Consider the following 13,281-nt stretch of genomic DNA (forward strand, 5'->3'; position numbering starts at 1 on the left):
TGAGTGAGAGAGATGGAGAGGTGTTGGACTCGTGCAGAGGGCAGGAAAAATGCTGGACTTGGTGGGAGGGAGATAGGAAAGATGCTAGATTATGGGGAGAGGGAAGAGATACTGGACTGGGAAGAGAAAAAGGTGATGCTGGGTCACGGGAGGGGGAAGAGAATAAGACAGAGAGAAGCTGGTCTTCAGGGGATAAAGGGAAGAGGGGGAGAGAGATTGGACCCACTGAAGGAGGGAAAGATGTTAGATGGGGTGTGGAAAGTAAAGATACAGATGCTGAACCATATGTGGGGTGTAATAAGGATAGGAAAGATGCTGGACCATGTTGGGCAGGGAAGGTGGAGAGGGGAGAAACTGGATATGGGGAGGGATAGGGACACAAGGGAGATGTTGGGCATAGGGAGAGGGACATAGAGGAGTAGTGCTGAACAGGGAAGGGAAATTCAGACAAAACTTGTTCCCATTCCAAAAACAAGGATATCGCAATTTAACACTTTCAAAGTCAAATTGAAATTATTAGAAGATGTGCTCATATGTATAAATCAGACAATCATAGACTCGTTGGTCTTTCACTGTGTCCGTGCTAATAATCATAGCACAGTTCTTCAATCGATAGCCCACAAGTGCTAAATACTTATTGTGTAAAAAAAAAAAAGTATTTAATATGTACTTACCTTGCTAAAGTGAAAGCAGTGGGACTCTATGCACTGCCTTCACTTTAGCAAGTTAAGTACATATTAAATAATTTTTTTACACTTCTGCCCTAGCTACAGTTATTTGTTGGGGGAAGGGCAGGGGATGGAGAGGAGGAGGCAAGAGACAGAGTGGCCGCAGGGTAGCCCCAGGTGGGTGGCTAGGCATTTTGTGACACTATACAAATAAGTAAAAATGTTTAAAAATCAAAATGCTAGGTGCCCAGTTGCTGCTCAGCCTCCTGGAGGATCACTCCAAATGCTATCTTAAAATAATGTGCTTTAAAAATGTGTTTCTACCGCTTCAGAGATCCTTTGGATCTCACTGCCAGTGACAAGGCATTTCACAAGCTAGGAGTCAGATAAAAGTGCCCCCCTCCCACGTAACCACCCTACAAGCTCGCAATAAAACAGGCACTTGTAATAGCAAAGCAGATGCTGATCTAAGAACATGGCCTGGGACATAAAGCTGAGCCAAGCCTGCCAGACTGGAAGGGACCCACACACAAAAGGCTCTATGGGCCAAAACCATCACCTTAAATTGAATTCTGTACCAACAAAGCTGACAGTGCAGAGGGGATGACATGATCATCTAGACTCGATCTTCCCAGTAACCATATGGCAACGTTTTGAAGTGTTTGCAGTTTCTTCGTATTTCCCTCACTAATAGCTGCCAACACAACATTGCCATAATCTAAAAGGGACACAAACAGGGGTGAGAAACGCAATCCTATCAAAAAATTCTCTAATAATCCTCAACGTCCGCAGAACTGCAAAACCGCACTGTACAATAGAAGAAACGTGGCACATTAAGGTCAGTAAGCATCTATTAAAATCCCCAGATACTTAAACATATCCATTACCAGTGCCACAGAGGAGGAAGGACAGGGCAGCTTAACCAGTAATCCAGCACTCCATAGTCTTCATGTTTAACACCACTGTTCCCTCTAAACTGAGCAGGAGTCCTCCAGCTTCAGTCCTGCCAATGGGAGGTGCTATTTCACTATCACATTTTCAATAGTGAGGGATATAGGCAACCTCTGGCAGGACTCCATGGAATCTACCTGTCCCTAGCAATCAGTGTGTGTGTTTTCTATCAAAAAAGATCCAGTACTCAAATGCCTGGCCACCCTTCAGGGGTGAGGTGATCACTGAGGAACCCACCCCACAATATGCCAGGTCCCGCTGCAACCAGTCACAGAATCTATGACAAGGCAGAATTGGTGTAAAGGGCCTGAGCTCTTTCATTAAAACTTGGAGACCAGGGGTCAATTTTAGCAGACAATGGAAAAGGTGCTGGTACGCAGTACTCCCAAGTACCCCCTCAAGAAAAGCCCTGTTAGCAATTGAAAACACAGTATTGAAGCACCACTCCCTACTGGCAGCACTGCAGTTGGACTCCCACTCAGCTTAGAGGGAACAGTGTTTAACACTAACTTATTTCAAGTGATCTACTCTACAACTGCATGCATACAATCCTGCAATGGACCTAAGGCAAATCCTGGCGGAGGAATCCTGGTCAAAAGTAAAAGGTCATTTGCGTATGCGTACACACTTGCTCCAAACCCCTGGATGCATGTAACTGATAATATTCTATAAGTTAATGTATGTTGCTTGGTGCCATGCCCATTGTCTGCCTATGATCCTCCCTAAGTTACGCCCACCTTGGAGTTACATATAGCACCTAGTATACTTATGCACAAAAATTGCAATTAAAGGCACTTTTGACCAGTGGTGTACCAAGGGCGGGGTGGTAGGGGTGGTGCGCCCTGGATGCACGCTGCTGGAGGGGTGCAGAGAACAGCTAAATGCCTGTCGGCTCCGCTGGTTCCCTGCTCCCTCTGGCCCGGAACAGGTTACTTCCTGTTCCGGGGCAGAGGGAGCAGGGAGCCGAGAACCGCGCGGCTGCTCCCAAGAGCCAAGAATGCACCTGGGGGGGGGGGGGCGTGCTGCACCCGGGGGGTGCGCATCGGCGATCCGCCCCGGGTGGCAGCTGACCTAGGATCATCACTGCTTTTGACATATGTAAGTGGCGCATAGCTCTCGGCGTGAGCTTATAGAATTGTCCTGTTACTCTCATTATTGTCAGTGGTGCTGAATATATGTATAATGCACCCACATTCCACCATCCATTTAGTTTAGGCCTCCTAGGTCAGTAAGTCAACTACAGGACTAACTTGGAAATCCAAAATGTGGTTATGTGTGATAGAATGCTATTTTTCTGTATATTTTCAGGGCTTTAATGTTACTGTTTAGACATGTAATGAACCCAGATATTTCATACCATTTTCCCCAGGTAATAAATTGTATGCAGTCTTCAATGTATATGAAGATGATTCAACCTGTTGGACTTACCTTGAGGGTCATCTATCCGTGAAAGTCACAAGAAAAGGAACAACTATTAGTACACTGGAAGCAGATTGGCTAGAACTAATAACATTTTATTATAAGCAAGGGCTATCTTTAATTGATTCTTTTATGTACTGGGAAACTTCTAAAGGTGGGTTTTGTTCTGGAAGCCTCATGTTTTCCTATATTTCTCCATTCTTGTCTTAGTTATGCTTAGATTAAAAACTTATTTTTATTCCCTAGCACTTAACTCAGAACTGTGGTACACTAAATTGTCTTAAGTCTAACATGATAGTTGAACCTTTTTTGTTACATTATTTTAATAGTTGGACCATCCGATTTCTAATACAGTAGCCCACTAAAAGGCTCCGAAATAGCTCTAAGTCTTCATCGGTCCCATTATTTTTTTACTTTTTTGTTATACTTTTCTCTATCAATCTTCTTTTATATAAAAAAAGAGCAGTTAGCTTCAGCATAGCAGGCAACCTCCCTCAACACGACCCTGTTTCATATAAACCGCGACAGGATGAAGGCTCCCCAATTTCTTCCTCAAAAGTTTATATATATTGCCTGCTGTGCATTCCACTGAAGACTAACATGAGCATTAATATCTCTGACGGTCCCTGGAAAAACATGACTAAAGCCATACATCCAAAATGTTGAGTGGCTGTTTTTCAAGCAGTCATGTTTGAACTTCTGTAACTTTTTTTTTTTTTCACATAAAAGGATGGGGTTTGGACTTTTGTATTACAAATTGTTTGATCTAATAATTCATTAAACCCTTTTTTTGTTTTCTGGTGACTTTAGTCATGTTTTCTCAGAGATGACCACATACGTTTAATAATCTTTAATGCATGTTAATACCGTATTATTTAATGTGCCTTACTGTGGACTCAAAACAAATGTCAGTGTTGCACTACACATAAATTCAAAGAAATAAAAGTTCATAAAAACAAAACAACAAAAGAATGTAAAGTGATACCGTGCTATTAGACTAACAATACACTTTGAACTAGCTTTTGGGGACTACAAGAAAAAAACCTTACTCTGGTCAGGGTCAAATAAGCAAAAGATGACTACAGAATATATAAGTGAATCACAAAGACATTCCAATGATGGACTTATGGGGAAGAGTTAAAAGAGAAGAGGTAGAGATGGATGGGGGATCAGAAGTGACAAAGCATTATGATTTTATGGTATATAGTGCGATAGGAAACCCAGATTTATGTTAAGTCCATTTCAAAGTATCTGCTCACTTTCAAAAATTGTAGGACCAATAATCAAAAGGAAAAAAAGTTGAGCTCTTAAATGTAGGCTCCTAAATTTGTGCCCTAGTTTCAGCCAGACTTAGGCGCATAAGTTTAAGTTGAAAATTCATCTTAATTTAGAAGCTTAACAGTTATGGGGGGGACTGGCAAGAAAAAGGAGGCGATAGTGCCGTTGTATAAGTCTCTGGTGAGGCCTCATTTGGAGTACTGCGTGCAGTTCTGGAGACTGCACCTACGGAAAGATATAAACAGGATGGAGTCGGTCCAGAGGGCGGCTACAAAATTAGTAAGCGGTCTTGAATGCAAAAATTATAGGGACAGGCTTATGAACCTCCGCATGTATACACTGAAAGAGAGGAGACATGATAGAAACGTTTAAATATATCAAGGGCATTTATGTACAGGAAGAGAGCCCTTTTTCAAATGAAGGAGCGCTCTGGAACGAGGGGGCATATGACAAAGTTAAGAGGGAATAGGCTTAGGAGTAACCTAAGGAAGTATTATTTCACAGAAAGGGTGGTGGAGACGTGGAATTGCATTCTGGTGGAGATGGTGGAGTCTAGGACTGTTCCAGAATTTTAAAAGGCATGGGATAAGCTTGTGGGATTGCTTAGGAGCAGGAAGAATTAGGGGTTACAGAGGATGGGCAGACTGGATGGGTCATATGGCCTTTATCTGCCGTCATGTTTCTATGTTTCTATATGCAGCCAGCGGCGATGAGCATTGTTTTAGCCGTTGGTGATGATATTCCCAGATAATGCCGGGCCGTGTCCAGGCACCGACGTTCAATATTTGGGTTTATGTTACCAGCTATCTCTTGCGGTTGTGCGATATTCGGCACTTAACCACATAAGTGACACCTCTTAAAGATAGGACTGACGTTTATGTGGTCCACTTTAACCACTTAGGTCATCTTTTACAAAGCCGTGCTAGAGATTCCCATTCAGAGAAATTGAATGGGCTTCCTCTCATATGCCACACTGATAATCGGCAGCACAACTTTCTAAAAGAAGACCTTAGGTAGTTAAGTACTTAATATCGGCACTTAACTGCATAAGTTCAGTCCCCAGACTAGCCACAAAATAGCCGGCTTTCAGGTTAGTGGTCTGTGGTGATATTTCAACAGCACTAACCAGTTAAGTACCGCTGAATATCGGTGGTTAGCCCCAAACAAATGATTTATCCAGTCAGGAGCCATTTCTGTCTCGTTAAATCATTTTGAATAGCGAACTCCATGCTTATAAATTTAGGCTTCCCATTCATTTGTCTAGATTTATAAGCCTATTGCTGAAAGTCAGTGTTAAGCTCCTAACTTTTTTTCCCCTCAAATCTGCCCCTGTTGCCACAGATTTTTTTTGTTTTGTTTGTTTAATGCACCTAAATTTAAGAGCTTAGGGCTAGATTCTATATGTGGCACCTGAAAAATCCGCATAGAGAAAAATACACCTAGGCATATTCTCTGAAGTGCACCTAAATTTTATAGAATAAGATTATATTTCTGTACGGTATATAGAATACGGCAAGCGCTTCACCACACGACCAAACTTAGTCACGGTTATTTACACCATGTTTTATTTGGCGTAAATCCCGACATCTAAATTAGACGCAGAGCGGGTGTATTCTATAACACATGTAGATTTTAGAAATACTCATGCCCAGCCCATGGCCACACCCCCTTTTCAATTATGCAAATTTATGCACACCATGTTACAACCTCTCTGCAATTGTGTGTGCACATCTATGTTTGTACCTAAGTGCTTACAGGGTAATGCAATGGGAAAATTCTTGCTCACTTCATCAGTCCTTAGAAGGAACATTGCACTCGGCCTTAGTAAGTTTTCAAACAGGGGTATAGTCAGATATCTAATTTGGGGGAGGCTTGAACCCTAAGGGGTGAATTCTATATATGACGCTGAGAAAAAGTGCTATTCTATAAGCTGCACTTAAAGTTAGGCGCATTTTATAGAAAAGCGCTTGCGCCCGGGCGTCTGATATGGTATCTGTGTAAATTGATTCTTGTCTTTAACATCTGGCTTGTCTCCCCAACATAGCATCCTTCTTCATATTTTATGTTTTCAATAATATATAATTAGAGGAGGCGGATAAGAAAGATTCTTTTATGCTGAATGTTTTTCCCTGTATAGGCAGCTGTGGAATCTTGTGATATGTGCTGGCTCAATTTGCAGCTTGTACATTGCAGGGGCTTGTGCCATTCAGTTTGCCTTTTTCTAATTTCTGCTTCAAATTGAGTGGTTGTCAGAAGGCCTACATTGGTGGAACAGGTATCTGTTCTATTAATTCAACTTCAACTACTGGCTATAGATATTTTATGATTTTTTTTCTCAGTTCTTTCAGCTCTGGATTGTATGTTGCTACAAGGGGACTCTGTTTTCTTTTCTTAGTACTACAGCAGGTTTCCCCTGAGTGATTTAAAAGTAGCAATCTTTCTGGAAATGATTTTTGGGGGGTTGTAGCTTTCTTTGAATAATTCATTGAGGTGTTCATCCCTGTCCCATCTCTTCAGTCTCTTTGGTATCATGTGGCCTGGCTGTGTATAATGGACTTCTTTGTATGTGAAGGGAGGAAGCTGGAGCAGTGGAGGCATTTATCATTTGATTTCCTGTACACAGATGTTTGTAGATAGCCATTGTTTGTAGAAACTGTGGTGTCCTGAAAGTTAACTTTTTCTGTGGAATAGCCAATTTTGAAACTGATTGAGGGATGAGATGCACTAAAAGAGTTATGAAATTGTTTGAGATTCTCTTTTCTCTCTGTCCAAATCCTAAAAAATGTCAACAGTATTTGAGTAATAAAGGTTTTAGTCTGATACGTATTCAAAAATGTCTTTTGATTTTCCATGAAAAGGTTTGCATATTGTGTGCCATCTTGGTGCCCATAGCAGTGCCCATGATTTGTAGATGTCATTTAGTGAAGCTGAAGCAGTTGAGGATTAGCATAAACATGATAATTTTGCAGTAGTTCCCACCGTGTATTGGTAATCCAGGGAGGATTCTTTTAGAAATTTCACATGTTTGAGGAATGTTGCTGTACAGTGATTCTACATCCACTGTGACTAGGAGAGTATCGAGAGGTAGCTTAATTTCTTTAACTTGATCAGAAAGTTTTTGGTGTCTTGTATGAAGCTTTTTGTTCTAGGGGTGTAAGAATCTATTCAACATGGCCAGATATATCCTCTGTGAGTGTGCCAGTATCAGATAGTCTGCCAGGGTCTCCAGGTTCATTGATCTTAGTATGCAGAATGTGCCCTCAGTAGTGGCATAGCTTTGAGAGGGGGTCTTGGGGGCCTGGGCTCTCCCAAAATTGAGGTGCTGTCTTCTACTTTGGCTGGTTGGGAACTCCCAAGCCCTGCCAGCAGAAACCCTCCTCCAACCGAAGCTTGCTGCATTTCCTGGGCTGTCACCATACCGGCAGCCCTCCCCCCCCACACATGCTTGTTGTTTTGTGAAACCGAGCATGCGTGAGGGAGGCCCACCCCCATGCGTAGCATGTGCAGGAGGCGGGCCTCTGCTCTGTATGCTGTTTTGTGAAAACCGAGCAGGGGTGGGGCGTGGCAGCTGCAGCCCCCAAAAAGTGCAAGGCTTCAGCTGGAGGAGGCCTTCTGCTGGTGGGGCTTGGGGCCTCTGCCAGCTCAGGTATGTGGGGGTCACACAAATGGTAGAGAACGGGGGACAGGATACAATTTGTGCCCCTCCACTTTGGGCTTAAGCCCACCTCCCAAACCTGAGCTCTGGCTACATCAGTGGCCCACAGAAGGATGATTTGGTAAGTTGTTTTTAGCATCCTTTGTCTTCATGCTAGTGATGGTGTTTTAGTTATTTTTGTATTTTTTTTTTATGGCAGCTCTTTCCAGCAGCGCCATCAGAAGGGAGCCCAGCAGGGATCTCACACAGAAAATAGGCCTGTGTTTGGGGAAATTGCATATCTCATAATTTCATTTTTTAAAGAGTTTCAGGGCTGTGTGGCCTCCTAATTTGCACTAGCCTGGGCCTGTGTGAAAAGCTCTGCTTTCTACTGAAAAAGGTTGCCATTCATAATCATTAAGGTGACATTAATCATATAAAACAGATACAAATGAGACAAAATAACAGCCAGCATTCAACCCAGAGAGAGACCCCACTCAGGACCCAACCTCACTCCCCATCATACTGCACAACCATCTCAAGTCATTGGGATTTATTAACTGCCTTTATGAAGAGATTCACCCAAGGTGGTGTACAGCAGGTACAACTTGGCATAAAACTTGTAATTTTGTTAACAGCATAACAATAGTGAAATTATCAAACATAAGAATAAATACTGACTCGCCCCTCAGTCAGAGCTGCTGGCTAAGCTCCCTGGGCCAGGTATCCAGGACCAGGGGGTCTCAAAACAGATCGTACTTCAAACAAACTGAGCGCGGGCCAGGCTAAATCCCGGTAGGCCAAAGTGTAATCATTCTCTAAGCACTTTTAAGTCCACTCTCATTCAAAAAATAAACCAACCAGGGCCACCGAGAGTAAGGAGCAGAGGGGTCAAGATTCCCCAGGACCTGGCCTCTAATGGGGGCCCGGCACCAGCCATAGAAAAGCTGCTTTCTTCAGGCTTCTGGTGGCAGGCACAAACAGAAGGCTGGATTGGTCTCCTGCTCTTATTTTGCTGGGTTATCGCATTATCTCATTAACTCTGCTCTGCCAGCTATGTCTCACTTCCTATGTGTGCAGTACTTCCTATTTCTGTATAGGCGGGAGAAGACATGGCAGGAAGAAGGATCTCTGGCCAACAGAGCAGAGTTAACATGATAACCTGGCACACAGGAGCAGAAAACGGATTGAGCGAGCAGTAAGCTACTTCTGGGGGGGGGGGGGGGGTGGATTGTTTGCCTTGGGCCTGACGTTGAACTAAACTTCAACTGGCTTTACTTAATAACAACTTGGAAAACTGTTCAAAAACACAAATTGATATGTACAGTCAAGTCATGTAATATTTCCAGATCAGCTTCAGACATAATCTCCAATCGCCAAAAAGAAATGCAAACAGTCATTGATCAGCAGCAGCACAGTTTCTGCCCGCTTGCCCGCAAACCCGAACAAACTAGCAGGCTGGAAAAGCCTGCCTGGACATCCTGCGTTGATCTCAAAAAGAGGACATGTCCGGATAAAACCGGACGTATGGTAGCCCTAGATATCACAGACTGTGAATGGTATGGTCAGAGTGGATTCTCCCTCCCATGTGTGAACATCCATTTTTCTAACAAAAAAGGTGCTGGTACTCAAATGCTAGGCCATCCTTCAGGAGTGGGGTGATCACTGAAGGACCCACCCCATAATTACCAGGCCCCCTGCAACAAGTCACAGAATCTATGTCAAGGCAGAATTGGTGTGTAGAGCCTGAGCTCTATCATTAAACTTGGGTTCCATTGGTCAATTTTAGCAGACAATAGAAAAGGTGCCAGTACTCAGTACCCCCTCAAAAAAAGTACCCCCTCAAAAAAAGCCCTGATTGAAACACTACATCTATTGTCTTGAGCCTTTATCTCCTAATCAGGGCTTGACAGGGATTAAATGGCTCCACATAACCCTTAAACCTTGATCGCATCACATAGTCCTGGTACAACACACACTACTGAAAAGTCACTAACAGATGTATTTCATTTTAAAGAAGTCTAAATTGTTTCCATATTGTGAACATGAATGTAAAAGCTACTCTTAGGAATAAGCACAGCTCCTGGGAAGTGAGTGACAGATAATTGTCATTTTTTTTGCCAAGTCAACTGCTAGCTATTTTTATGTATTTATTTATTTGTAGCATTTGTATCCCTCATTTTCCCACCAATTTGCAGGCTCAGTGTGGCTTACATTTCCCGTAATGGTGGTTGCCATTTCCGGGTAGCAGCACTACAAAAGGTATTACGTTAAGGTGCATACAAACTTAGTAACATACATGGAAAATAACGTATATGGACCAGATCATGAGATATATATATATAATCATGTGTATACATACATGGTAAAGAAGAATACATTATGGTATTGCATGAAGGTTCCTGAGTAATAAATTGGTTTATAACATACATTAGGTCCTCGACTATAGAGAGACCCTGTTTGACATAAGGTTTAAGGTGGTAGTGCTTGATCATTAATATCAATATCAGATCTGATTTTGGATGTTATGCTGAAAAAGTCCAAAAATCAAATGGTGAACATACCGATATTTGAACCAGAAAAACGTCTATCTTTTTGTTTCAAAAATTGCTATTTGCTAGATGTTTTTGTGCTCAGTGCGTGTATCTTTTTGGATCATTTTGAAAAAAGAAAAGTCCAAGGGAACAAGGCACATAAACAAGCCATTGGGATGTATGCGGGGCCCACGTTCTTAGTAGACACAGACATCCCAGCAGAGCAGTGGGGCACCCTAGGGGGTATTGTAGTAGACTTCACATAAAAGGTCCCAAGTACATATCTTACCATATGGTGAGCCTTCCAAAGCCCACCAAAACCCAACTGTACACCACTACAATAGACCTTATGGCCGCAGGTGTCGCCTATTTATGTGGATACGGTCAGTTTTGGACAGGTTACACTTTTCCATCACATGTGTACCAGTTAGAGTGGAATATGGGTCTGTGTTCCCTTCTCTGCAGTGCACTGCACTGACCACTAGGCTACTCCATGGACGTGCTTGCTGCTCTAATAGGCATGGCCATAACATTTTAAAGTTGTCATAGAGGCTGGTATATACTGTTTTCTTTTACATCTTTTTTTTTTTCGGGGGGGGGGGGGGGGTGAGGTTGGTCAATGACAACTGGGAGAGTAAGGGGGGGGGGGTCATGCCTTAAGCTCTCCATTGGTCATTTAGGGTGCCTTTTTGTGACTTGGTCATGACTGAAACAGGTCTAGACCAAAACAATTAACTTTTAGCCCTGGACATTTTTGCTTTGTTCCATTATGGCAGAAAAACATCCAAGTTTTGGGAATGCCCGGATCCCGTCCATGACATTCCTCCTTATGATTTGGACATACTGCATAGAAAAACGTCTAAAAAATGGGTTTCGAAAATAGTGATTTGGATGTTTTGGTTAAAAAAAAAAAAAAAAAAAAAAAAAAAAAGGTCCATCTGCCGCTTTGAAAATGAGCCCCTTAGTAACATTTATAAAGTCTGTGATTTGTCACATGAGCCATACACAGGATTCTAATGCTGAATGCAACAATTGCACCAGAGTTATTGATAGACACTTACTGGCTCCTGGCCAGTTAAATAGCATTAAAGAGCCTAATCGCGGATATTCAGCAGGAGATAACCAGTTATCTCCTGCTGAATATCCCAGTTAGCGGCTAGTCGGTTATTGAGTTCCAAACTGGCTATCTTTCAAGGTCAAAATAGGCTGCTTAAATAGCAGACCTGTCTTTGACTGCTAAAAAGTTAACCGGTTAGTGCTGAATATTTGTATAGCCAGCTAACCCTTTAGCAGCCAAAATAAACCTGGCTTTTCAATGCCAGTCACCAGATATGGCCTGGCATTGAATATCTTGAGTTTAGCTCTGGTGGAGGACAGCAAACACTGCCCGCCACTGGCTGAATATCAGGCCTTTATTGTTGCAGCCAATGGTGCATCATTCTGTGCCTTCTGTGAAGCTCATGCACAGGCTCGACGGGAGGCATGAGATGATGAGGTGCATATTTTGGCCCACCCAGGTCATGATCCCAAACATGGGTTTTACAACTTGATTTGGGGGAAGCCCTGGTCTAAAGGAAAAGTTTATCTCACAAAATAAATGAATGAGCTCCTTGTAATATTATAATTTCTCTGGATTTGAGTGTTGAAGCATTTGGAACCACTGAACCAAAGGAGCTTCTCTGAGATGTGTACAGATTAATATATCACCAGCTGAATGTCTCTGACATTTTCCAAAAGTCATTTGAGGATAAACTCCCCACCCAACACTTGCTTCCTTCCCTTCAAGTTTCCTTCCTACCCTTTACATTTGGAAACTGTTGTGGAAAGACCCTTTTTAGAAAACTGTAAGGAAAGAGAGCTTGTATTGATTCCTTTGCTCGCATGAATCCTATTGTCAAAACATCTTTGTCAAAGATGCAGAATGGAGAAAAAAAAGTATAAAAACTTTAACGCCTATGTTTGCTTCCACTTTTATCCCCTGAACTTCACCTGCAAACAGCAATAGTCCTGGTTATGTGTAGAGATGAGCTAAAAATATAGCTAGATTGAAGGCAAAGCTTATTGTGTGTTTCAGACTCTTTTTACTGTGATACAGACATGGAAACCTTAATCAACTTTATGGTTTGGGGGAGATACAAAAATCCAAAGAGAATCATTAACCCTGCACTTAGTAAAAATGAAGGTTACTTTTACCAGTTAGATGACATGTCTTTGAATGACAGAAAGTACTGGACAAAACTTCAGCAAAAATCTAAACAATAACGTCAATGACAAGCTGAACTTACTTAAATACCCAATAAATCTAAAGTGTGGTATCAATTCTTTTTTTCTTATTCTCTTTTATTTTCAAAGTGGAGAAAAAGACCTCAGCAGTCTCTGCATGGCGATACTGTGCTCAATGTGCTCAAACGCCAGCCTTCCTAAGACTCCATTGTCTCAAAAAACTCCACTGATATATAATAAAATATCATATATGTAAAGTGCTGAAATACTAAATCGTGATCTTTTGATTCTTCTGACAATAATGTTATTAATGTTACTTAGCTTTCAATCTTGCCCCGCTATTTATTTTATTTATTTATTACATTTGTATCCCACATTTTCCCATCTATTTGCGGGCTCAGTGTGGCTTACAATACATTATGAATTATGGAAATACAGTTTGTTACATTGCGATTATGGGTTACATTGTGAAGAGTTATGGAAGACAAAGTTAAGTCAATCATCTTTGGGGCGTAGAGACTATGGGACTATATATATGAAATATATGCTGCTTCACTGGGCCAAGCAACTAAGA

General features: G+C 42.0%; 1 protein-coding gene across 3 annotated transcripts in view; it reads left to right on the forward strand.

The window, feature by feature from the left end:
- Positions 1–13,281, forward strand: part of RFTN2 (raftlin family member 2) — a 108,108-nt gene that overhangs the window by 47,549 nt on the left and 47,278 nt on the right. For 2 of the 3 annotated variants that reach the window (XM_030209612.1, XM_030209613.1), the window contains exon 5: positions 2,989–3,192. The exons of the other annotated variant lie outside the window; for it this stretch is intronic. In XM_030209612.1, coding sequence (XP_030065472.1) covers positions 2,989–3,192 — 204 coding nt within the window. The remainder of the gene's footprint in view (positions 1–2,988; positions 3,193–13,281) is intronic. 3 annotated transcript variants of the gene reach the window in all.

The sequence above is a fragment of the Microcaecilia unicolor genome, chromosome 7 (assembly GCF_901765095.1).
Source record: "Microcaecilia unicolor chromosome 7, aMicUni1.1, whole genome shotgun sequence".
NCBI classification, from domain to species: domain Eukaryota; kingdom Metazoa; phylum Chordata; class Amphibia; order Gymnophiona; family Siphonopidae; genus Microcaecilia; species Microcaecilia unicolor.